This window comes from Nothoprocta perdicaria, unplaced genomic scaffold, assembly GCF_003342845.1.
Source record: "Nothoprocta perdicaria isolate Ctin4 unplaced genomic scaffold, notPer1 scaffold_1, whole genome shotgun sequence".
NCBI classification, from domain to species: Eukaryota; Metazoa; Chordata; class Aves; order Tinamiformes; family Tinamidae; genus Nothoprocta; species Nothoprocta perdicaria.
Genome location: NW_020454093.1, coordinates 3,156,480 through 3,183,546, shown reverse-complemented (window position 1 = coordinate 3,183,546; position 27,067 = coordinate 3,156,480). Strand labels below are relative to the sequence as shown.

The window sequence follows — 27,067 nt, the reverse complement described above, 5'->3', positions numbered from 1 at the left end:
CTGGCAGCGGCCTTCACAAATACAGCATTTAACCAGGTCTCTGATAAACAGTCTCACAAGCAGTAAGAAATGTAATAATTACTGATATTTGGTCTGAGTGGAACAGCTTGATCAATGAAGGTGCGTAGGAAACATCCCACAGGGTATTCTTGCATTCTCTATGGCATACTTTTTTCAAGTTTCTTTTCTTCTCTTCCTATTTCTACCAAGGATATTCTGAGTCTCAACCTCAGAACTTTGCAGGTGCACTGAGGCTGGCAGGGAGTCAAGGCCAGTAAGCAGCTTGTATGGAGAAGTGTGAAATAGCACCTGAAACCCACGAGAAAACAGAGGTAATGTCTGAAAAAACAAGCTCCAGCTCCAAGATGAACCCTCAGATTCCAAGAGAAGCGAGTGAGGAGTTGTGTACCTTAATCTGCTGTGCCATCACTGGGACTTATGGCTCAGTAACTGGTTTGGGAAGAAGGATTGAGGCCTCAGATTTCCCCAGGGTTTCTTGATGAACTGATCTGAGCCAGAGCAAACAGAGAAAAGAGGAAGAAACTCCCACAGTTTGTGACCAAGGTGGGCAACATAGCTCCCCATGGATTTGGGAGCCCAACCTGGATGGAGCTATCCATCAGGGACACTATTCTACACATCTGTAAAACACGTTGAAATTCCCAGATGACACTGCCTGCAGTTACCACCACAGCCAAAAGATATCTGCACATTCTTATATGATTCTATTAATCCTTGGAGATTTCCAAATACATATAAACCTAAATATCCGTTGTTTAACAAAGTTCTCCACAGCAAAGAGCTGTATTAATGACAACACCTGAGATAACTGTCAGCAAGAACTCCGGGGCTTGTTCCTTTATACAGGAAGAAGGCAAAACTCGGTTTTCATGTTAACCTGTGAAAGGCTGCCTTTGCGCAGCCTTCAACCTGAAATGACCTTCAAGCCATTTTCACAGCCTTACCTCAGAAGTTGGTGGCAGGTGAGACAGGAAAAGCTTTTTGGAGATTCAGTTAACATGCCCGTGCCCATGTGACTAAGACTACTGAGAATTTTAACAGATACTTCTGCAGTGCTTTCACATGCAGCTCTGTGCAGGAGACAAGTAAACAACAAACACATCCATTTACCTCAGGAAACAAGTCACAGGAAGGGGTAGGATTCAATAACAGAGTAGACCTTCCAAGTCCTGCATACGCTGATGCACCACAACCTGTGCTGTTCTACCTATAGTCTTAAGAACAGGGCACAGAGAAGGTGTTGAATTCTTCCAAAAAGCAGATTCCTTAACAGGTATCTGGGAACTCCTAGTATTTCCTCATCCCTTGTAAAACTGCACGGAAAACTGCCCCACCTGCAGCTTCCACTGCCTGCAAAACGCAACCAGGGCACATCCTTACTATGCCATTTACTACCACAGAGCCTACTGGTTCTGCTCGGAATGGATAGCTCCATGAATACAATTTTACCAGTGTTACAGCACATGGCTACAGAACTGAGCGAGATGCAGTGAAGAGCCTTACCTGCATTTGCCACCTAAATGTATGGCATGTAAATTAATGCAGCCCATGGGGCACCCTAAGTTACATGACTCACGTTCCTCCCATGGCAAATCTTAACAGATTTTTTTTTTTAATCACCTTAATAAATAGTCTTCAAGGAGTTTTGCTACAGGCTTAATCTGTGTTTAATTTAGTTGTTTGAAAATTACCCCTGTGTATGGGCAAGCTTTGTGAAAAATCTCTAGAAAACGCAGCTAAATATTTTGTTTACCTTACGCATAACAAGAGCAAAGGGAAGCAATTTCTTTATTCTGGTCTCATGCTGTGAACACTCAAATGCACAGCTCTAGAGTTCTGGATTCAGCCCTTCTAAGTCTTTGCCCTTCCTCACTATTTTAGGAGATTTTTTGAAAAAAAAATGTTTAGAGTTTCCCTTAACAATCTATGAAAGCTGTAAGATACAATGGCTTTACTACTATGCAAGGACATTTAAAAGGATTAGCTGGGCAAAGTCTAAGTTTTGCAGTGAAAAAAAATATCCCTTTTCTTAAGTTATGGAAGAATGCTGAAAAATGAAAAACAGTAACAGCATCCAGTCCAGTGCAGGAGAAGCTTGCAAATAGGGTAACTGCTTTTTTTAATTCTAACTCTGAAATGAGTAACTAAATTCTGTTCTGAGCTTTCAGAGACAATATGCCTTGAGAAGCATGTCAAAAAAGAAAACACAGTGCATGGGAACAAGATTAAAAATGAATAAATATAACAGGCCTTGCAAAATATGTCCGCTTTACTTGTAATAAAGGGCTAGGGGTGAAACATTTTGCATATATTTTTCTACTTAAAAAAAGAGCAGGAATCATTAATATATGTCTGACAGGGACTGGAAATGCAGCCTGCTGACATGGCGGAGTCTCACTGGGGCTACACTTAAATTCTGCTAAGTATTAACAAATGCCTAAATAATGCACAGAGTTCAGGGGTGCATAATACATCTTGTTATAAAGAGCACCTGTTGAAACCATACTGACCCATAGTTTAAACATTTTCTACAATTAAAACACCTAAATCTAGAGGCCACCTGTTTCTTGCCTTTGCCCTCCTCTGGTGCCTTATGTCTTACTGTAAACACAGGTGAGCAAAATAAGATACTGTTTGATCGCAGAGGAATTTGCAGCTGAAATACGGGCCAGAAGTTTTTGACTCCCAGCCCCTTAATTAAAACTAATGAGAGAAGCAGCATCCTCTTTTCCCCTCCGAGTTGCAAGGTACTTACATGACAATTCCCCTATCAGGTTGGGAGAGCAGCCATCCATCCAGCAGTTTGGCAGTAACCAGTACCAGATGTTCCAGGGAAGGCACAATAAAATGCAGAATGAACAAGGATGAAGCAAATTCCCATTCTTTTTTGCATTTTCCCACTGGTCAGTGGGTAACAGACATTGTGTGACATGTCGCATTGCAGGATCTGGTTCTGCTGTTCAGAACCTTGCCAAAAAGCTGTCCAGATTGCTGGCTGGCCACACCAGCCCCTGGAAGAGAATGCTCTGCAGAGGAAACCCGTGCTGACAAATACCGACCATCTAAAACTCTGCTCCTTGTAAGAAGCAAGCACAGCTTTGACTTTGCCAAGTGGGGAAGGAAACTTGTTCCTCCCGCTTACAAACTTCTTTGGAGGACCTGACATTGCACTGAAGTTGCAGTGAGAGGAACAGAATATTTATTCAATTCAACAGAAGTATACAAAGATTCCTGAAAGACAAGAAACACAAAGCCTGTTTTCTTACTACCTACCACACTGATGGGCTCATGAACCTGAAAGCAAAAAAGTAGCTAGCTCCAACAGAGAAAAAGAGCAGACTTTCAATGAGTTTCAATTGAACTAAGAGAATACATTTTTTTCCCTCATTTTTCTTTCGAGCAGTGAGAAGATTTCATCGTATATTTTAATGCAAATGTAAGTACAGCCACTTACTGAAATAAGGTGCAGTTATAATACAATAATGAACGGACTTACAGCATCTCTGCACAGAAACTGGTAATAGCATCAAAAGGATGGTAAGCCTTGGGACAGGAACAAACACTTGCTAGCAATTAATGTTGACACCATAAAAAGCATCCTCTGCTGAGCAGTGTCTGAGCCAAGTGACAAGGAAAACAACCTGTTACAGCCCTCTAGTTAAGGGTAGATAGTGCATTTGAACAAAGATTATAGGCATCATTCTTTTCTTGCTGTCTTTTTGTGTAATATCACAATTGTTAGAAGGTTACTGATCCATATGCCAAAATCTGAGAGCAAATTCATACTTCTGAATTTGCCCTTTGAAAAAGAGGACTCTAGAGAAAATCAATACCAGCAGTCACAGCTTTTGGTGGTTTCTTTACAATTCCAAAAGGCTATGTTTCCCCTGCTTCCCATTGCTTCTTGGGAAGTATTTGAAATTATGTTATAAATTAAAGATTATTAAAAAAAAAAGGTTTCAAAATAACTTAATTGTTATATTTATCAGGGGCAAATTTTGCACTGAATATTAAATACTATCCTTAAAGCCATTTGGTCATACAGAGAGCAACTACATACATTTAGAAAAGCAAACATAGTTATATTTCAAAGTGCTACTGAGATTAGAAAATAAATCATCAGAGGTAAACAATATTTTCCTCTACTCTGTCTTCACTTTCTGCATCCTGCTGGCTCTCCGGCTGGTGGTTCAAGAGCACATCTGCTCGCAGGGGATGGATGGATCCATGGTTTGGACTGTCTTTTTGAGCTTCTGATGCATTTAGATCTGCAATGCACAAGAGAGAGCCATGTCAAAATCCACCTTGTTCAATGCCCCTGCACTCACAAAGAGCAAATACTAATCAGCAGTGTGATAAAGCATAGTTATTTCCTAGCATACAGAAAGGAAAACGGGTATAAAGAAATACGCTAAAGCCTAGAGAAAGGTGTCTTACCTAAAATTACTGAAAAATGTTACAGTCCTTTTGCTGTTATCCAACTGTATGGATCAGCAGCATTATATCTGCAATAGTACTAAAAGCACATGTAAAATGACCTATAAAGGTGTTTTATACTCATACTTTATTAACCAGACACACACTAATGGAAAGGCATAAATACTATAAGAGTTGTGCTGGAGGGCAGCACAGAGTACATCATTATCCTTTATTAGTAAGATAACTCATTTGTAAAATTAATACAGTGTCCAACGGTACATAAAATTTACTTGCAAGACCTTTTTTTCTTTTTTTTTTTTTTTGTGGATGAAAAAGAATCAAGAGAGTCTCTGTTAAGTCCCCCTGACTTGCACTCGCAGTCTGTAATAGCTGTATAATCATTCCAACTTTCTCTGCCAAGACTATCTGTGTTAGTTCAGGCAAATCACCTACTTTATTTCTTGTTTCAGTCCTCTATGTGTGAAGATAACACTTGCTCCCAAAAGCTAATAAATTATTGCATGAGGATTTTCATTTGTTAGCTTTCAGTTTTTCTCCTTCAAATGGGGAAAGCGGAATCATAAACTTCTTTTTCCGAGTACTGCTTTGAAGGTTTTGCTGTCATCTGTGGGTTACTCAAAAACAATAACCGTGGTTGGCTTCTTTTATTACTCAGCTTTCTGTACCACTTCAGGCCCTCAGGAACTATTCTATAGCTGGCATTTCTGCAGCTTTATTTCTGCAAAGCAACATCTACCAGAATAGCAAGTTGCGTAAGAAGGAAGCATGCATCATCCTCCTCAGGCAAGAGCAATGACTGCCTGCCATGGACAGGGCTGCCGTGCTCCTTTCTTCTGACTGTAATCCCTACCCAATCTATCTCTGCTCTTGCTTCAGGAGGGTCAACTTCTCACTCTTAACTCTGTAAAAGTGACTGAGTAGAAAGAAGCAGAGCTGGTCAGCTCTCCCACAGCCAGCAGGGGTAATGCCTGAAGCCACCAAACCCAGCAGCGGGGCTCTTGGAGCCCCTTGTCATTCATGCAGAGAAGTAGAAAGTCATTTTGTGCCTGCCTTGCTTCCTAACTCTTCTTGCAGATGCACATGCAAGCAAAACCTAGCATAAAGGAGATGCTTGTTTTCACACATGCTGTCACTCTAAACAGGAGCAATTTAAAATGACACCTAGCCACACTTTGCATTTCCCATGCAGCTTTCCCCAGTCTTGTTCACTGAGGTTCACAGCTTAAGCAAAACCAGTTTGCTGGCACCCATCAGAGACCCCTGCCACTGGGCACACGGCGTGGTGGGAGATGAGTATGCGACAGGTCCATGAGAACATATCGTATCAGAGCCTCTGCTTCCAGGGCGCTCTCCTCTCTGACAGTCACACGGCCGAGGGCAGCACGCAGGCGGCAGCGGGTTGGCTTCCGGTATAAAAGGAGTATTTGCTGTGACTGCCCCTGAGGTTGCCGGGTCTGTGCCAGGGGCACAGCAGATGTATGCACGCAGTGCTTGGTCATAATGGAGTGACACAGTATGCAAGAAAAAGAAACCCAAATTCCCCTTCTTTTGTTTTACATTGGATTGAAAGGATTGTGTTTTGCTCTCAGTGAAAATCCAGCTATGTCTTCACTGCAGGTGAGTTACTCTGGATCTGCAGGTTTCGACTCTAGAATATACCTGAATAGCCCTTCTTTGTTAAAGTTAACATTTGCATTTATTTCTTTTTCACAACTATATTAGAAAGGAGATTGCAGTTTGGAGACACAGGCTCAAGAAACCAGAAATATCCTATGTCTGCTCTTCTTTATGGGCAATGTATACTTTGGGTTTATTTATTTATTAAAAAGAGCACTACCGGTGAAAGGTCCTCATCCTCTGTGTACTTAAATTTCAGGGTAATTTTACCCACACTAATATTCTTTATAAGTCCTATGAGTCCATTTACCTTAACAAAGTTAAGTGCATTGCAATACCAGGCAGTAAGAACTTATGTGAAAGATCTATTTCCAAAGAGCATGAAGCACACAATCAAAGATGCCTAATTACAAATTTGGAGGGGAAAAAAAAAAAAAAAAAAAAAAAAACAGAAACACAGAAACACCTCACATGTAGTCATTTTCTACCATCAAAACTAACCTGTAATTGCTCTACCAATTAGAACAGTAGCTGTTTCCAAACCATTTCTCATTAACTGTAACCAGTTGGAGAAGCAGAGCAAAGTAATGGAAACCAATAGATCTGGGTGAAAAAGAATCAGATTCTGTCAGTATTGAAATGAATGATTTACAACTAGCTTAGCTGCTTTTCTACCTTTCCTGTTCTGTTGCATTAAGAGAGCCTGAACAGTAGGAGAGAACCTGGGAGGTGACAGCCGTTATTCCCGGAGTGAAAACGGCTTCTGGGGCTGGAAATGTTCTGCTGCACCCGACAGACGAGGGCACGCGCTGTTTCTGGCCGCGTCTGGGTGGCACAGGAGCCAGGCTGTGCCTAATGAAAGCCCAGCGTGTCGCCCGGCTGCCTGGACGTGGGCAGGGTGCCTGCTCTCTCATGCTTCACACCACGCTGTGGGCAGCCCAGCCCGGACACCAGCTGGTCCCGTGTAGGCAGCGATGCTACGACGGGAGCAGCTGCTCCAGCAGGGATGGAGAAGTGCCCGGAATTGGTAATCAGAACCTCAGGTGAGGGCAGAGGGGAGGAGAGGGACCTGCTGTATGGTTAGGGATACATCAGCGTGGGCTCTTGTTATACAGAGCTTCCACAGCTGCCAAGAAGGCTTCCCTGAGATCGCTGTCACGTTGCTGCTGTGCCCGTGGCACGGGCTGCCCTCGGAGCTCAATGTGATACTGAGAGAAACCCTCCTCACTAAACACTCTTCTAAAACAGGGAGGAAACCTCCAGCATCAGGCTGGAAAGTATCAGCTGCTGCCTACTAAACAACTCCCAACAACTGAGTATGCTCAAACTTCCCCCATCAGAAAATAATTATTTAGGAGCTCATGCAAAGAGTGGGGCAGAGAACAGCTGGCTGATGGGGCTTCTGCTAAAGGAGACTGCCTGGAAGCACCTAATATTCATCAGAAACTAATGGGACCCAAGGGTAGCACAGGGGATACACCAGCAACCCCTCACCTCAGGCTTCTTTGCAAGCCTGGTTTCTGCAACATTGTGATTGAGAGCAAGAACTTGATCCTTATTTACATGGCCTGTAATCCATTCATGGGCCTCCTTTCTTACCACCCTTCCCCTAGCAGTGCCAGCCACCAAAGAGTCTTGCGCTCCTCCCTTTCCTACTCACTTTGCCATGTACTGCTCCCTCCCCTCTCCTGCTGGCGGAGCTGCCCGGTGCTGCCCGCGTGCTCAGCTCAACAGCGCGCCCAGCAGCCCGGCAGCCCCCGCATCGCCAGCGCCACCCTGGGCCCTCATGGCCTGCCCTGCGGCACAGGGGCCTCGAGCTCCTCCGGTGCCCATGGAGCCGCCATGGGCCCTCATGGTCTGCTCTGCGGCCCTGCTGCCTCGTGCTCCTCCGGCGCCCACGCGCCACAAGGATGAGCGGAGACGGCCGGGCCCGCCCGCACCATTCCGCCCTGGCACCCGGGCTACACAGTTCTTAATTCACATTCATACAAGTGCAGGAAACACTGGCAGGCAATGAAGGTTGAAGGACGCTGGGGTAAAGGCCGCCCGGGAGTCTCCACAGGCCTTCAGATCTCCTCAATGCCAGCAGTGGCCAAGGCGGTGCCTCCGTCAAGGCTCCTGTGCACGGCTGTTCAAGCATCAGAGGGATGTGTTTGAGGCCAGACACAAAGTACCAAGTGAGCTCATTACATGTTTTACATGTTACATGTAAACATGTCTTGGGGCCAGGTAGCCAGAGGAGCCCAGCACTGCCACACCACAGCAAATAATGTCACTTAATCCCAGCTTTTCCTTATTTCCTCAGCTCAGGCCATTTCAGAAATGATTATACAAAAAAATTAGTGATATTTTGGATTTTTTTTCCCCTCAATTACTTCAAAAGGATTTAAGAGGCTGCTTCAACCAAATTCTGAGGGAAAAAAAAAGAAAAGAACTGTTTCAAGCACACAGACACATACTGCCAAATCAAATATTAAAGATGAATCCAAATTTTGCCTTGTTTTCCATAAGCATAGCACTAGCATTATAAGAACAGGTAACAAGCAACTGCACAAGAACAGTTTAATACCACAAAAAGCAACGGATATGTAATAATAAGGGGCAAGCTGTATAACTGAAGCATGCAGACAAGAGTTTCTAAGGGCACTTCTGCTCTCAAAGTGGTGTCTTGGTCCAGATTTGAAAGATCTATCACCTATTGACTAAAAACATGCTAATATAGTGCTGGTAAATGAAACAAAAAGTAGCACTATGCAACCTACTGCCTTACCCATGCCTTTCCATGCACCAAGACACAGGATTTGTGGCACAGTATAAACTTGACAGAAGGAAAGGACAAAGCGATGGAATTTGCACAAATCTGAAATCAATACGCACCCAAAGCAAACACAGCCTTGCTCCTGGAGGGGGAAGTGGGGCCCAAGAGCTGAGTAAACAACTAATTAGTCACACTGGTTCCCTCCTGTGGCTGTTGTCAGAGGATGTAAGCATTTCCACATCAAATAAATGCCACAGCTTTTCTCCTTCATCCCCTTCCCTCGAGAATCTGAGCTCTTCAGGTAAGCCTGGAGATGATTACAGCAAGGATAGGAAATACTCCGTCCAATAAAACTCACTCAAGTGTCTGTGTTTTGAATATAAAGCCCTGAGCCTTTTTTCCTCCAGCTCTAACCCTAATATGACAGTATTATAGGCAGGTTGGAAGGGATTTCAGCAGGCCTCTAGCCCAAGCTCCTGCTCCAAGCTGGGTCTGCTGCTGGGTCAGGACAGCTTGGGTACCAGGGGCTTTTTTCCTCCCAGCTATTTCAGGAAGAAAGGGAACTCACGACATGGATTTTGCAGAAATATAGTAAGCGCTGAATGAGTTTGTTGTGGCTTTCACAGCTCTATATCATGCTTTAACTCTCTTTACAAAATAAAATTTCATTAAATAAAGTGAGATTTATGCCACTTCGAGCATCAAATGTGTCATATATTCTTAAAACCATTATTCCCTTCGAAAAAAATATATGGAGCTAAGTTTGCCAGTTTTTATATCAAGTTCATCTGGACTGACAGCTGACACATCAACTTCAGCCCAAAGCTATTTGAAATGGCAGAGCTGCTGCATTTAATCCCCCCAGTGGCACTCATGCATAATACAAAGCACAAGCAGACACCTAAAAAACAGCTAAGTGTAAAAGCACCGGGTCTGGGACACTCAGAGGAATTCAGCAGAAACGAGCTCTCGTTTGCCACTGCAATTCAGTAAAAAATGGCAGCCCAACTTCTGCAAGCTCCCCTGAACAGTCCCCACCAGCAATGCTGCCACGATGATCCTGCACTTCCTACCACATTAGTCAGTCCCTTGGGGAGCTCTGGGCATCCTGGTCTCTCTCTCTTTCCCTGCAGAAAAAGGCTCTGTGAGAGGTTTTGTGCTTTTTTTTTCAGTGCCTACTAAAAACTCTCCTACTTTCCGATATATTTTCCATACTACACGTTCAGTTGTTTATGAATCTGCCAAGCACTCAAGAAAAGTCTAGGTCCATTTTGTATAGCAATGCCATCTCTTAAGATTTAAGGGTTGGAGAAAAAAGTCACTGGGAGATTCTCAAATACCTTTAGGAAGATGGGACTCAGCACCTCTGAAGGTCTGATTTTACAACAGAGACTGAACTGAACTTGTTACTGCGTTCCAAAAACATGAGGAAAATATTTTGACCCTGAAGCTACCCAGGATGAAACCCAATCATTTCTCAACTAAGACAGGAAATCAATCTGAGAATTTTAATGGTGCTATTCACTTTTAACCAGCCCAAAAGAAGAGAAAGCAGCTGCTCCATTTCTTAGGCAAACAAGTATCTTCATGAGTAAGAGGTCTTTTCACGAAAAGCAGCTGAGCAATTACACCGGAATAGATACTACATTGATTAGCCCCCAGATTTTCACGCATGTTTTTGTTACAAGACAGGGAGCAGAAAGAATTCAAAATCTATGATCATAAATGTCTACATCATAAAACTTCATGCCTGTGCTTTGAACATGGCAAAATGTTTTGAACATCATAAAATTATTGGAAATGCCACTATTCTGTACGTTTCTGTTCTTTGCTTAGTTGTTGGCTTATAGAAAAGCATGTGATGCTGTTTACGGGTTTCACCTCATAATCCTTTAGAGAGGCTTAGTCTAGAAAATTTGGACCAAGTTCTTGGATAGTGAGAAATATAAATTTACTCCACTGAAGCTGCCTTTTCATGGACCCTCACAATAGGTCCAATTCATTTATTTGATACTTGTCTTAAAGTCTCCAGTTTGGGAAACATGTGATGCTGCAGTCCTTTCTTCTTTTATTAAAACCAAGTGAAAACACACCCTATTTCCAACACCGGTGCTATCAAAGACACAATTTCAAAAACATCTCAAGTTCAGACACTGTCAGCGACAGTGCCTTAACATCAAGTTCGTAACATGCCTCTAGGTTAAAATAGTTTAAAGTTTTACCCTACGTACACGGCTTTGTTATCAGCTGTGATAGCTTTAAAGCACACAGCTTCTGAAAGAGTTTTGGCATGTTGGTTTTTAATGCATATCAATAAGAGAGGCTTAAAAACCGGCCTCACTCAAAATCATAAACTGTCTGTGAATTAAGTACCCACAGCTTCACATTAGCAGGGCAAACTGCCTGCCAGCCGTCTGCTACTGCTTAATATTAATTTATTTAGGTATGAATTCCCCATTAAGCTGTCTTTGCATTAGGCTTTGAAGCTTTAGTTGGTCAATTACAGACCTACACACAGTGCAACAGGTATTCTGCTAACCATGAACACATGTTTTATTGACCTACTTCTCTCACAGCCCATTAAACACAGCTGCACTCAAATGATCAAGAGAAAATAAATCATAAAACCCCAAGAACACCCTTCCTGCAAAGGACCACGGTGCGTGTTAGCAGTGGCCCCTGCTCTATGCAGCGTGGTAACCTCTCACACCAGCGGACCCCGCAATCCGCAGCGCTCCAAGGCAGGGAAGAGCATCCATCTCATCCATCTTATGGAGCTGCCCACACCGCAGAGGACACAGGGAGCCTCAGGTGCAACTGCCCCCTGCCCTGCCATGCAACCTGCAGGCCACATCTGGCCAGGCCCTGAAGTTAAAGCAAGCTGCAGTCCAAAGGTAAAGCTCTGGGTTGAACATTTGCTGGAGAAACAAAAAAAACCCATAAAGTTACAGCCCCACCAACGTTACCAAATTTTTGGCAGCTGATGCAACCAGCTCCAGCTGCTGCTAAAGGCTGGGACATCCCCATGTGGTCCTTGCCCACACCAGGTAAAACACTATGGTGCAGCTTCCTCCCTTCCCTCGCAGGGCAGAGCTGTTGGCATTAACCCCAACAAACAGCAGCCCTGGCCACGAATTTGCTGCCTTTGAAACATACTGGCACATTTACACATCAAAACTTTTGTTTCCAGCTCTCCGTTACCGCAGAGGGATGTTATTGCGTTGATTAACCTTGCTTCATGTTTCATGGCCTTCTTTTCTCAACTACAAAACTTTGCTTAGAAAGTACAATTAAATGAAAGATCTTGGAAAATCATCAGTTTTGTCCTCAGCTTTCGGGCAGTCTTTCAGATGCAGCATAAAGTAAAATGTTCTGAATTTTGGCAAATATTTTCTTAATAACACGAGGACACAGCTTTTACAACAGCACAAGGAGGAGGCCACCTATAAAAACACCTCCTAAGCACCTCAGTTTTAACTGGTGGTTTCCCAACAGTAAAGGCCAGATCCAGCCCTTTTCACTCATGAATGCTGACGAGATCCAAACCCAAGGAGTAAAAGAAAACTGAGCCCATATAAGGAGTGGCTGCAGCAGCAAAAATAGAGGAAAAAAAAAAAAAGAAAAAAAAAGGGAGGTTCACCATTTTTTACTGCAATTTGAGTATTAATATAGTCTTTTTTTTCCATCTCATGTTTTTGATCATGCTAGCAAGAAGTACACATGCACACACTGATGTTTGTTTCTTGCAGTCATTAAAATAAATAACAAATAAAGGGCCAGTTGCACATTCCACAAGCTTTGCACCGTAAGGCATGGGAAGCTTCAGGGTGGGATCCAGTATTTTGAAATGGGTGCTGGTGTTAATTGTTTGCTAAACGCGCTGTGAACAAATAACCGCTGTGAAAACACTCTGCATAAAAGCTGAGGGGAAGGCTGCACATCAAAGGCAGAAGAAAAGCATGTGTCTTTACCCCTTCAGCCAAGTGTTTTTCTGCAGTGAGCCCATGGTCTTAAGATCCGTTTTCCTTCCCTCTGTTCCCCTTTCTCTCTGCTATGGGTTCCACCTATCTACCCATAAGCATGAATTCATCACCTTTTCCTTCCTCCTTTGCTACAAGTTGACTTCATCCCTCCGCTGGATTGAGCACTGTAGCTCTGCCACAGTCCCAGCCCATGGCTCCGGAGCAGGGACGAGTGATGTGATGCTACCTCGCTCTACTTCAAATACCTTCCTCCACTCATTTCTAGGTTTAGTTCAAAACTGCCAGTGTTCAATGCCTTTTACAGGACCTTCTCCCCCTTCCCTTTGCCCATATGCTGTAGCGCTGGGTTCCTGCACATGGAGAGGGCTTCTCAGCAGCGCCTGCAGTCACCAGTGTCTCTCCTGCCATTTGCAAACCGAAATTAAAGAGAGAAATGTCTTTGCATCCTCACCAAATATGCTAGTTATCATGTCGGTCAGGTATTCTTTAAAGCACAGTATATTCAATGGCTTTTAAGGGCAGATGCTTTTAGGGAATTTTTATGTGGCAAACATTAAACCAATGCAGTCAAACCACATTTATTTCATAGCATTTTATGCTTAAGCTCTACAGGGGACAAGATGAATTTAGGCATGTTACTGTTGGAAATCTTTCCAAACTTGATTAAACTACAGACATCCATAACAGCACCAAGACTCCTCCCCTCTGTTACCCCACCAAAAAATCACACCCAAAGGAAAGTCTTTTAAAGCATGTGAGGAGGCAGAGCAAGATATTCCATGTAATCTCCTCTAGCAATTTGGCTACTGCCAGTATAATTTATGTGGAAGGCAATCGGGCGCTAGTGATGAATGCCAATAAAAGATAGACAGGCAATCTTCCCTGGTTTCTCAATAAATATTTAACAGCAGATGCTGCTGAGGAGGTTTCATATTACTAAGACTTCATTACTTTTATACAACATGCTACAGGCCATTTCCTGGAATATGTAAAGTATAAAACTAAATAATTAAAATGAGATTGTACTTTTCAAAATAAGCCAGACAGATACACTTGGTGATTCAGCTACATGATTTTACTGGGTGTGTTTGCATACTCAGTATCTTGCAAAATTTGATCACCCATAAACAGCTTCTCCCTGCCATTAGGGCACATTATTTATTCATACTTGTGCATCTATTTCAGGCTTTAGTGCATTACAAAAATGTACACAAAACATTTTTAATGTACCAAAGCGGGGCACCCAACCAGGCCTCCGCCCAGAGATCACATTGCATAAGAAAAACACGGACCTCCCACCCTATCTTGCCGACATCAAACAATTAGCAAGGCGCTATTGTTTTGTGACTTCTTTCCCTGGGAGATCACCTCTCTCCCTGTGGACACGCTGCCAAAGTCTCAGCTCAGCACAACTGAGCGGCAGCTGCTCAACTATAAACCAGAAGGAGCAGCTCTCTGGCAAAGCACTCCCTGTGCAGGGGCTCTGCTTAGAAATGTGCTCCTTTCACTCCCCGTGCAGGGGCTCCTGCTTGGAAATGTGCTCCTTTCACTCCTTCCAGCTCCCTGGAATCCAGACCTACTGGAACAACCTAAGTAACCTTACCTGAAGAATAATTCCAGGTGTAAGAGGTGATGGTTCAAACTGCTATGATCTCACTGATGCAAGCAATCTTACTGACTACCAAAGTTACTGGAACCATCAATACGTATATAAAAATAAGTAAATATATATACTATATATATAATATTTTATATATATCCATATATATATATGGATATAGATATAGATATATAAGTAAACCGAGACAACATGCATTGTTACTCCAGGACCAGTGGCAGCTCAAAAGAAAGGGGATGAACAACCTCTACACTCCATTAATTACCATGAAGACAAGACTCTTTTTAAAACTTCCTTCCTAATGAGCGAATACTAATTGGGAAGATATCAGCGAGAATAAAACCACGCAGGCATTTCACAGGAAGTTCTGTGCTTGCACTACTACACAAAGTAAAAATAGAATATCATTAACTGCCTTAATTAAGAAGCTGTATCATACCATTTCATCCACTGTGGTTATGTTCTGAACTGAGAAAAAGTATTTGGAGATGAGAAAATGAGTAGCAGAAGTATAAGCTCCTACTACTCCAGAGCTGATAAGCAAGTGTTACTTGAAATACACTAATTGCAGATGACATATAACGACGTATTTTTCACTTTGCTATCGTTCTGCCATGTGATTTAATCCCTTTTGCCATCTGCTTTAAACAAATGTCAGTGTTATTCCCAAGAGGGAAAAAATACTTCCCCTATGATTCACTTCCACCAAGTGTCCCACAGACACTGATGTCTTATGGCAGAGCAGGAAACTCCATGTCCCGTGTAGGAAGAGCAGGCAAACTTGCTGTTACCAGTTGCAGAGCTAAGGAAGATCCCACTCGTTCTACTAAATCAAGGTTATTTTGAACCTGTAAGATACAATGCCTAATGTTTCCATCTCATTTTATTTTTACTACCATCTGTGTTGAGCACTGCACGAACTCTGCACACACCTACACAGTCACCCATACTAACAGCAGAAAGAAGATACCAGTCACAGAATGGACAATCTCCCAAGCTGGAATTAAATGGGTGTTCTCAATTTGACATCTAATCAATTAAAAAGATCAAGCTGAAGGTAGCTTAAAACTTCAGATCTGCCCATTATCACGTTATCCTATGTTTTTAAGCAATTTCTCTCCTTTCTCAGGTAAAACAGCAAAAGGGAGAATTCATTTATTTTGCCAGGTGAATAGTAAAAATGGTAACATTGGCACTACTGAAAAAAAAGTGCTGTGAAACACAATGGGTAAATACACCCAAAATATGTGCAGAAGCATCTTTGCATACTGTTCTGCAGGTGATAAGGGGTCTGCAGCTGGCTACAAGGATGTAAGGATGCTATTTCAAACAGGGGACATGTTAAACGTATAACGTATTGGGTATAACTATGTTTTTGTTCAGAAGACAAGTGAGTCAGATGTATTCAAAAGGAGTTTATACAGCATTAATATTAAAAGAAAAAAAAAAAAAAAAAAAAGAAAAGAAAATTGGCAATGGTCAAATATGCCAAGCTGCAATGACCTTTTTGTACCTGTTACTCATTATTTAACAGGTTCCAACTGATGAAAGACACTTTATTCAACAAAGCCCTCAATACAGGATCCCATTAACCACCTCCAGCGCTGGCAGCAATAACTGTGTTTATTTGAATAAGGCCCTAACTTGCTGAGACTTAAGCACTTGCCAAAATCCTTTGCTGAGTTGGAACCATGGGGAACCAGCTTATGCATTTTCAGATGGCTTTTAATTCTCCATAGTCCAAAGCATATTCCACATGATTTTTATCACACTTGCTTTACATTCTACAGCTCTTCTGATATACAAGAGATTTGTCTTACATAAATGCAACGAGAAAAAAGCCTGGCTCATATGCTGCCTTTCTCAGCTCCCCTGATGCAAACATATGCAGAGAGTTTCATATAGTATCATTAGGTCCAGTGCTAAGGCTGCTCAGAAATAATGTGCTCTTCTAGACCTTATATTAAACATTATCAATAGGAAACTAAACCAAATGAATCTGATCTACAGTTTTTAGAACAAGGTAACAGAACAACTAGCATTTATCTGCCTCCAGGAACAGAAAATGTTATGAAAATAACATAAAAAAAAATGAAATGCTACATGTTGTTTCCTTTTTTTCTATCATGAATTGTGATTCTGTGATTCTGTGATTCTGTGAAATAAGTATTTTATATCTCTAAGAACCACACTATGTAATGAAAATGACTCTGAATAGATTCCTTTGCCAAAATCAAACTATCTCACTTGCTAATATGCATATATTCACAGATTTCCATCCTTAAAAAAAAAAGACAGAACCAAATAGAGCCCTACTTTTTTCTCTGCTTTCACATTTAGCTGTCTACAGAGATCAGATTTTTTGATATGTTCCCAGTCCAAATTTAAACTGCATTTTTCATTAAAACAAGTGCAAGGATCCTTCATGCTAACATTACAACTGTTTGAAAAAAAATCTCACAACCAAGTTTCAGTGCAGTTTTCCAGATCTATCACCATTTCTATAGCTACAACATCTGAATAACAAAAACAAAAGGCAGCAGGCATTGCAACGCTGTTCACTTCAAAGCTTAAAAGAATTAAAATTGCATGGATTCCTAAAATCAAAGAGGTGAATCCACAGGTAAATCCTTAGGCATCAGTCTGGCTAGTTAACCTGACATGTCAATTAAATGCAAGATGTAATTTATTCAATTCTCAGTCTAGTCTGACACAAAACCTATATTTCCCCTGATTCCTAATTAGCTAAAGTAGTTGTCTTCTTTCATGCAGATAATTTCATAACCATTAGTGTAAAGCATTAACACATTTTTCTTTCAATCATATTTTCCTCCCGTTGACTGACACACCTTCTCTAGTGAGTGTACTTGTGCCAGTTTCTGCTTTGTGGGAAATTGCCCCAAGGTCTTTAGCAAAGTTCCCTCCCATACACATAAAATGATGATATATAATCATGATGCTTGCTGTGTGAAGAGACATATGTCTTACTTAGAAAATATGAATGGAAAATTATGCACTGGAGGAATGTAGCTATTTCCATTTTGGTATATTTATGAATTTGTATACTACTTAATATACAGTAGAATGCAGCATGATTAACTCCTTGGCAACAGGAACAGGTAGTGTTTTTAGTTAATAAATTATTTTTAGTTAATAAATAATTTAAGGGGGTTTTGTGTGGTTTTTTGTTGGACAGGTTCGACTTCTTATAGTATGCCTAATAATTCAAGGAAAATTAATCAAAGTCAAGAAATTCCCTGCATGAATACCATGCACAAAACTTAGCATATGCAAGATTTGGTCATGTACAAGATATGCACATTTCTGTTATGTGTTTTGTTATTCTATTTTGACTTATTTAGGAGTAATTTTACAAATCGCATTATGGAACTTCACACCCAGAGCTCACTGAAAAATGCTGAAAGATGTCATGAAACTTTTGTCAACATAAGAACATGAAAAGCTTCAGCTTCCTCTCAGCCTCTTCCTGGTATGTCTTTCATTGCATCCCTAACAGCTTTCCTTCACAGTGTCCACAACTGTCCTTATTCTGCAGAGGAATCAGGAAAGAGAAGGCACAAAGTCAGAAATGTTCTTTGCCTCTGCTAAAGTCTCTGGGGAAAAAATATGCCCACAAAAACACCACCACAGTGGAACCTGCTTCCTTGTCTGAAACATTCACACTGTCCTGCCTGATTCCTGTTGCTTAAGAACAACTGACTGGCTTCACTTCCACGTGTGGGGCCATTTGCTGGAAGAGGGTCTCCCCAGATGCTATCTGTCTTTTTGGGGAAGTTCTCCTCATTCCCTACTCCCTAAAACTTGGCCTAATTTTTGAGATTTCAAAAATTGAGAGATTTCGAGATTTCAACCATCCTGTTGCTCTAGCTCCGGGCACGGTTTGCAGCCAGGGTTGCTCCGGGGCCTAGGCCGAAGCAGAGGCCCCGACAGCAGCTGAACACAGCGCCGGCCGCTTGTCAGCCTCGTGTAGGTAAAGGGCATCTCCACATTCAGAAGCTCCAGCACCTTATCGCAGAATCAGCACCATTAAATCATGCAAGGCAGTTTAATTAAGCCAGGCTCTCTCATGTGGGCTCAGTACACAGTATCCTGGTTAGCTTGCATGTGAACCTTTGCCAGTGCAAGCTAATCCACTTTGCAGAGGTTGAAACCCACGTATGTGTTTCCTTTTCAAATTTGCACTGGCTTAGCTAGCCTGTTACTGAAGTGGCAGCTTCAGTCAAACCTGAACAGGTTTCACCAGACTGATTATTTAGGCATTTTTAGAAATATTAATCTCTTTTACTAATCAGCTTGGTTTGCTGATTGAGGTGATGAGACTAGCCTGCCCTACCTTTGATTATAAAATGCTATTTTGGCAATCTGTGTACTGGGAATTATGTTGCTCTAGTAAGACTGTAGTAGATGCCTATTTAGCATATTACCAAGACTATTAAGAAACTAGTTCTTTAATCAAGGACTTTTTTTTTATTTATTTATTTGAACTACAACTTCAATAGCTACTAGAAAGGCGGGAGCTTGGGCCTTGGAGTGCTGACTTCCCTTATGTGACAAGGATCCCAAAGGAAGTTGTATGTGACAACCTGGCCAGATCACTTGGGGTATTACACCAAAAGCGCAGGATAGTCCCCAATGGCTCTCAGATGTTGTGTATTTATATGCTGCTCTACATCTCTGACTGTAATGCAAGAATGAAGATACCAAGTAAGATCAAAACTAGCACTATGCAACATGAGAAAGAAAAGATAGATACTTTATAGAGCATAGTATCAGCATTTCTGTAAATTCCTTTCTTAGCATGTTTGTGAGGGATTTTCCAGTGCATTGTGCAGGGCTCAAATACAAGCCGCTTTCTACTCTGTTTGGTAGCCACAATCAAAAACCACAACAGACTCCACATCACTTTTGATATTCTGGCAAAATACAAAAACAAACAAACAAAAAAGGATAAGGCAGTAAGAGCTATTCTTGCAGTTGACTACTTATTGTTAAAAATATTATCCTTTAGAAGTGACGTCATTTTCTTTTCACAACAACAGACTTTTTCAAGGTACTCTCAGTTCATTCTCAATGAAGAGAATGGTCTTCAAGCACAGAATATCCCTTTTAGTGGTAAATGCAAAGCTATTCTAACTTGGAACTGTGAAGCAACACACATGTTTTAGAGCAGTCAGTAAAATGCAAATGTTAAGGCAAAACAACAAAAAAAGCAACAAACACACCAAAAAACATAAACCACTGGGAAAGGATCTGGAGAAAGTGGTATTCCGAAAACCTTTATGCAGACAGAGATGAGATATATTGCTGGTAAAAGCTTACTGTATTTTTGTTTTCTTCTATCTTTGACAAGCACAACAAAGGGGCATACAATTGTTTCAGAAAAATCTCCTGCTTCCACTGCTGCCAAGTTGCCTTGGTTGCTAGAACTAATCATTCGGAGAGGTGGCACACTGCCCATACTACCTGTTAAAATTATTTAAAGGATTAATTACCATTATTAAATGCATCCTTGTTGCTTTTGCAGGAGAAAGACACCTGCTGATAGGGACCAGAGGATTTCCAGAGTTCATTGGTCAGTGTTGGCTGACAGGAAGTGTCCATTTTGAGGTGCACCTGATTTTCACTAGTCCTTGCTGTATCAGAATTTGAGCTGTTCAGCCCATACACACCATCCTCATAAACTAGAGAAGAATCTGATCTGTTGAGACCGCTTAGAGACATATGTACTACAGCTTCATTTAAGTAGAAGGAATTTTCACCATGTAAGCTGTCTGAAGAATTACGTCCCATTATCTGCAGAAGAAAAAAAAAAATGCAAGAAAACAGCATTTTCAACTTTGTCCAGCTTCAGAAGAATCCTCCTACCAGGATAAGCTAAAATGCCAGAAAAAAAAAAATGAGGATTCATAATAGATTGCCACCTACATTCCAAGACAATAAGACTGACACTAAGGTTGTATACTCAGAAATAAAACCACCATAATCTAGAATATTTTACCTTAGCCTCTCTCGAAACACAGGAAACGTAGCCAAGGCAGCCAGGTAGCAAACAACAAAGGGCTGATACCAGAGCGGTAATGCTCTTATTCCCTTTCAAGGGTTGATGTTTTGCCCTGTAGTTCAGTTAGGGACCATTTCACACATGCAAGTCTGTGTACACTGCAATCCAAAAATAATACTGCACCTCATATAGACATGGGAATATAAGCAATAGGACTGCATCAGTCAAATCAGGGCTGGTAAACATCATTATGCAACTTGCACATGGCCCTTGAGGGCTGAGAATGCAACCCCTGCAAAGACTCCCCACATGCACATATTTATCAAGGTTATGCTCATGGAAAAGCAGGAGCAGAAGCCATCAGTGGCTGCAATACCTGTACTAGCTAGTGAACTTACAGCTCAGTGTAACTGAAAATATAGGCCTGGGAGTACTGACTGACTGGACGACCACTCAGCTAGCTCTCTGCTGCTGCAAAGACTATGACAGTGGAAAATGTCATAGAGGATCCCAAAGAGATCTCCCCAAAGAGAAGATCCCAAACAGAGAAGATCCCAAGAGTTGGCCTGCATTAAGTGCCATGAAGTTTACTTGAAATAAAAATCTAAGTAGTCTTACAAATGGAATACCAGATTGAGAATCATTTAATGTTTGTGGCTCTTTTAACATTTCATTATTTTCATTCTTGATCTGTGAAATACTGGCCATCCCTGCATGAGGCTACCATCCTTCAAAACCCTGCAACCATCCTTCAAAACCCCTCTCCCACCAGAATTTCAAATGTTTGGATCAGCGAGCTTTCAAGACATGGAAAATCAAAGTAAAAACATTTTGATTTTCAGGCATTTTAAAGAACAGTAATGGAAATCAAGATACCATTTACCAGTGCAGGGCCTGGAGCCCAGGGCTCACCTGGGCAGGTGAGCACCCAACCAGCCCAACCAGTGAGTTCAATCAGCTTCTGTTCTTCAGCCTCAGCTTCAAAACAACTTGATGATTTTTACTATTAAATCTTTAAGCAGATTCAGAGCTGATCTAAATTACATCAGCACCTAATGACCATGCTTAGGCAATTCTATTCCTAAGAGTGTTGGGATGGAGCACAAAGCAGCCACACTCCACCCTCTTCCTCCAAGAGACTGACTCTTGCAGGGGAAGCACACAAAGGGGCTGATATATAAGCTCTACAGCAGCCAGGAATTTCCCATTCCTGGAGAAAGTCTCTCACTAGAAAGAGTGCTGTCATCCAGAAATAAGGACAGTGGCAGAAGACTCTTGATAAAGACTTTAAGTAGCAAAAACATAACAATGATTTAGCTTTCCTCTAAAAAGTGAGAGTAGGGTGTCTCTTGCCAGGGGGGAACAAATGTTTGTCCCTATTACTTGGTGGTAAACAGGATAAAACACAGATTCTGCCAGTTACAATTTCCATGTCCTCAATTTAATACCCATAGGTCTGAGTATGATTTCTGCCTGTGGATACTGCTGAACCTCAAGCTTCCCACACACTCACTCATTAAGTTACCAACGAACAAACAACACCGCTCTCAAAACCCCAGACATACTAGTCTCTTCTTCAGTGTAAGCTTCTACAGCTCTGGAGTTCAAGATATAATTATGGTGGGGGAATATATACCTCGTGGTTCCCTGAGGATGAAAATAGGCTGCTTTGACGATTGTGCTTCCAGTGCCAGAGGAGCTTCTGCTGCATTTTCACACTGTTTTTTTCCTTCTCCACCATTTGCTGGCCCTCCTGGAGCCTTTGCAGGCTCTGCTGGTACTCCTGCAGCTGCAGCTCCAGGCCCTCGCGGCTCCGCTCGAGCAGCTCCTCTTGGCAGCCGCATTCCCTCTCCCGCTGCCCCAGCCGGCTCTCCCTCGCCTCCTGCTCCCGCTGCCGCTGCTCGCATTCCCGGGACCAGCGCTGCTGCTCCTGCTGAAACTGCTGCTTCAGCTTGTGTATGTTTGCCAGCTCCTCCCTTTGTTTTCCCATATTCCGATATTTTTCTTGTTCCTGGAGGAAGTTTACCCGAGAACTGTGACCCCGACCGGTCTTCTCGTTCTCTTGCAGGAGTAACTTATGGAGCTCTCGGTGGCTGTCCTGGATCGTTAATGCTGCCTAGTCACAACAAAATCAATTGCAAATATTTAATACTAGCCTTTATCTGGTTTCTCATTTTTACATACAAACACCATATAAAAACATTTTATCTTCCCTTGATATCAATGTTAGTGCTTTTTTGGAGTTCATTCATCATGCAAGTTGAGATTTCTGTGTTCATGCCCACATTAAGAGATGTTTCTAAAAGCACTCAACCATTTCAAGCACTTTTAACAGTGCTCCTGGTTTGCACTTAGTACTTCTTTTTGTAATGCTCATGCTACAGCTGTGCCTACACATTTCAGTTACAGTTGGGGTCCTATTCTATCAGATGCTGTTCAGTCATGCAAGAACACAGCACCTTTTATAGTTAAAAAGAACATTAAGGCAATGGTCTAGTAGATGGGAATTCTCCTTTCTCTGCTGTGGGTTGCCTGCATGACCTTGGATGAGGGCAGAGGCCAGATCTATGCCAAGAACGGGGAAAACTATGGGGAAAACTGCACAGTTTCAAGTATGGCTTGCACTCCAACCCTCACATTTTCTTTGCTCACCTGCCTTAGTGTAGTCCTATTAATATTAGTGCTACCTGCCCACCTAGCCATGTCATCAGCACTGCTACACACACTCGAGGTATCTGTGCCAGCAGAAACATGGAGTATAATCAGAGTTTCAGTTTTGCTGTTTCAATGGCTTATTTTACAACAGAAATGGGTTTGTTCCATCCTTCACAAGGATGTTGGGATGTTGTTTGCAGTAAAGATTGTGACATCCTCCAATAATACTAACAAAAAAAAAAAGAGCTGGGATTAAGAGGAAAAACAAAACAAAAAAGAAAGCCCTACATCTACTGAGGCATTTAATCCATAGCCTATTTCCAAGAGCTGGCATGGGAATCCACTTCAGTAGGCATTCCCAGAAAATTCCCACAACCCAGTTACCCCATGCCTTCCACTCCAGAAAGACTCTTTAGCTTTATGCAATGTGCAGTTCACACATTTCTTGGCTCTTCCCCCACTATTGGGTCAGCTCCAGTGATTTGTAAACAGGGCAAAGACTTTTTTTCTCTGCACCTACGCTGCCAGCTTATGCAAATTTTCATGGTCTAAACAATAAGCATGATGCTGATCCTTTTCTACTGCCTTTGGCATTATGTCTTTGTCTGCTTTTTTTTTTTTTTTTAATTTTGACTAAACTACAAGGTTTTTATTTTGCTTTTGCATTGTTTCAATTCACTTCTAAACCCAAGATTTTCAGAATTATTATGAAATATGCTAACTTCCAGAAGATTTTAAAAAAAAATCAAACATCCTGAAGTATTTGGAAATAAAACCTTCAAATGTTCAAATCTGCTATGAAAGAGGCAAAATCCTCTATTACTATGTATGTTCTATAGAACACACAGTGATAAATTGTAATATCTACAGCGGGTTGATTTACAGCTATGTGGCAAGTAGTGTTCAGAATAGTCAGGAAACTATTCTAAACAAAATATTTAGTTTTGAACATTTTGAACTATGTTTTGAAAAATCTCAACATGAACTGGCATCAGCTCTATATTTAACTTTCTCCCTACATTTTTGGGCTGTACACACATCCTTCTGGGGGCAAGGTGCTTGCTCCAAGCAAACATTAATTCTTTAAATGAAACACACCTCTGACATACAATAATAATATATGACAAATTACAATTTCTAGAACTAGGGTAAGATTAAAAAAAACTTAATAGCTAAAATTTAAGGCTCATTACAAAGTTAACAGTGGAGTAGTCACCTGTATGCTGTACAAGAGACGGGTTAAATTCTGGATTGCTTGTACAATCTAGAAAACAAAAGAGAAGGGTTTTCAAAGCTTTAACCACTGTTAGCTAAATACTAATAAATGTTAGTACATTCTGTCTGGGGTTTAAATAAACTCACCTCTGTCCCTGTAGATCCTGGGAAACTCATACTTCCACCCTAAAATAAACACATGTTGCTTTAAAAAAGTAGTTGTTAACTTTGCATTTGTATCTTCTAGGTAATTTTTTCAGTACTGGAGACATTCATATTGCTAATATATGCACTGCTGAGTCAACCCTTTTTGTGGGTACATGAAAAAAGACAGAAGCAGCAACCTATGAAGACTAATAATTCTTCAACACTAGAGTTGCCCTGGAAATCACTAGAGATTCTAAGCACAACTGTAAAAACAAAAATATTTCATCCACAATTTTAATCCTCTTTTGACTAATGCTACACAGAAAAGATATTTCCATTCATGCCTTATTTGACAGTTTCGAAATACAGTAACCAGACTTCTGTATATACAGCAGAGTGGGTTTAGATTACTTATAGTCAGATGAAACAGCTCAAGATTCTTCAAAAATCAAGGCACTAACACAGCAAGAAGCTAACAGAAGTTGTGTTAGCAGGTTATGGTGAATGCCTTAAACGTGCTGTGAGACATTAAGCCAAGGCAGAGTGCCTGCTGTCTCTGAAAAATATACCAGTGTGCTTACTACTGTACATCACAGCCCGGCTTGCTGCTCTCCCTGTAGACCCAGACGTTTTGTATTTTCCACCCAATTCCCCCTTTCTAAGGACCTTTTTGAATTTATGGGGTGAAGCCACCCATAATCCTTTCAGTATGAAAAACAGCTCCTCTGAGAAAGATAAGGTGGAAAAGTGGAGAAATAAAACACAATCCCTTCTGAGGCTACATTGAAAAGACTTCCTGTATGATTTCTGTTAGCTTTTTTCAGAGTGGAGGAGGGTTCTGGGAATATTTGCTCTTTCTCAGATTCTCCCAAGTTCTCTACTGAGTCTCATTTTCCATTACAGAGAACAAAGCAGCTGCTTTATTTAGCTGTGATAACTGAAAATGAGCATCAAAAAAGCCAAGTCCCAAAATCCACCTCAAAATGCAGCAGCTGGTGCTCACTTTCCCCTTAACCTGTCTGTACTTCCTTCACTCCCTCTTGTTTTCTCTTATCATCCCCCTTCGGTATTTTCTTTCATTTCCCCCACCTGCACCCCCTCTCCCCACTGCACCATGATCCAAACTGTCCCAGTCTGCAGCAGGAAGCAGAAGATTCTGTACGTTTGTCCCTACACAGCATGAGGACTGAGTCAAGGGAGCTCTGCCTTCCCTCACAGATTCACAGAATTCACAGAATATTTAAGGTTGGAAGGGACCTCTAGAGATCATCTAGTCCAACCTTCCTGCTCAAGCAGGCACACCTAGAGCATGTGGCACAGGGCGGCATCCAGGTGAGTTTTGAAGACCTCCAGAGTAGGAGACTCCACAACCTCCCTGGGCAGCCTGTTCCACTGCTCTGTCACCCTAACAGTAAAGAAGTTGCTCCTCACCTGGAGACGGAATGTTTCAGCTTGTGGCCATTACCCCTCGTCCTGTCACTGGCCACCAGTGAAAACAGCCTGTCCCCTTCCTCCCTGCATTCTCCCTTCCTGAACTTATACATATACGCAGCCCTCGCGGAGCTGCGTGCAAGGAGGAAGAGCAGGAAAAAGAAGGGAGGCAGAGCGAGAGGAAGGACACGCAGGCAGGATGAGGAGGAGCTAGGGTACAAAGGAGAGCCCGCACACTCAACAGTGGCAGGGTCAGCTCTTCCCTTTCTTTTATTCTTTGAAACCCTATTTAATTTCAAAGAGGAGATATACAGTGAGATTAAAAGCTCAGTGGGCTTTGATGCTGCAAAGGGCAGCAAGTGGCCACCCCAAGCACCTCCGCACCAAGCACCCAAGGCTCCTCACAGGTGCTGGGCAGTGGGACTTGGGGGCTGCACATACAACTGGAGCAGGTTTAGCCCAGCTAGCCGGGGTGTCAAGGCCATGACAAGCACCAGCACTTCCCCAGCTCTCTCCACCAGCACCTGGTACAAAGGCAGGGGCAGAAGCAGGGGAAGGCAAAGACAAGGACCACGTCCCAGCACTGCCCATTTCAGCTCCTCTGTGGTACCCAGGTAAGTGCGGTCAGCATCCAGCCCCAGGAGCTGTGGCTTTCCTTTGGTGTCCTGGCTGCTGCTTTGCAGGCCAGCTGGGCTGAGCCTGGCCCTGCAGAGGCAGCTCGCAGCCCCCAGCAGCACCCCCAGCAGCCCAGGTGCTGCAGAGCCCCTCTGCCACGGAAGCTCCTGCACCACGTTCGCGTGTTCCTTCTGCCATCTCCTGGTAAGTCGCATCATTACAGAGCACAGTGCGACACGAGGGCTGCCCTAGCGATATGCTACGACAGGCTAACAACTAAGCTTGGAAGGGCTTTCTGGAGGTCACTTGTTACAGCCCACTGCTCAAAGTGGGACTAGCTTCAAAGTAAGATGCCATTCCTCTTTACCTAGTTAAGTCCTGGGAATCTTTACAGATGGAGGCCCTACAACATTCCTCAGCCTCCTACCTGTTCCAGTACCTAGCTACCCTTCCAGGGGATTTTTTTCTCTTGCATACAGTCCAAATTTCCCCACCTGCCACTTGTAATCACTGATTCTCCTCCTTTCACTGTGCACCTCTGAGAA

The 27,067-nt window shown here is 42.3% G+C and overlaps 1 protein-coding gene across 2 annotated transcripts in view; it reads right to left on the bottom strand.

Annotated features, from left to right (window-relative positions):
- Positions 1-3,287: 3,287 nt before the first annotated feature.
- Positions 3,288-27,067, bottom strand: part of ARHGEF28 (Rho guanine nucleotide exchange factor 28) — a 119,271-nt gene continuing 95,491 nt past the window's right edge. For both annotated transcript variants that reach the window (XM_026036331.1, XM_026036323.1), the window contains 5 exons: positions 24,477-24,515; positions 24,331-24,378; positions 22,096-22,575; positions 19,951-20,251; positions 3,288-4,289 (listed from right to left, as the gene is read on the bottom strand). In XM_026036331.1, the coding sequence (XP_025892116.1) occupies positions 4,141-4,289; positions 19,951-20,251; positions 22,096-22,575; positions 24,331-24,378; positions 24,477-24,515 (1,017 nt within the window). In that variant the 3' untranslated portion in view covers positions 3,288-4,140. The remainder of the gene's footprint in view (positions 4,290-19,950; positions 20,252-22,095; positions 22,576-24,330; positions 24,379-24,476; positions 24,516-27,067) is intronic.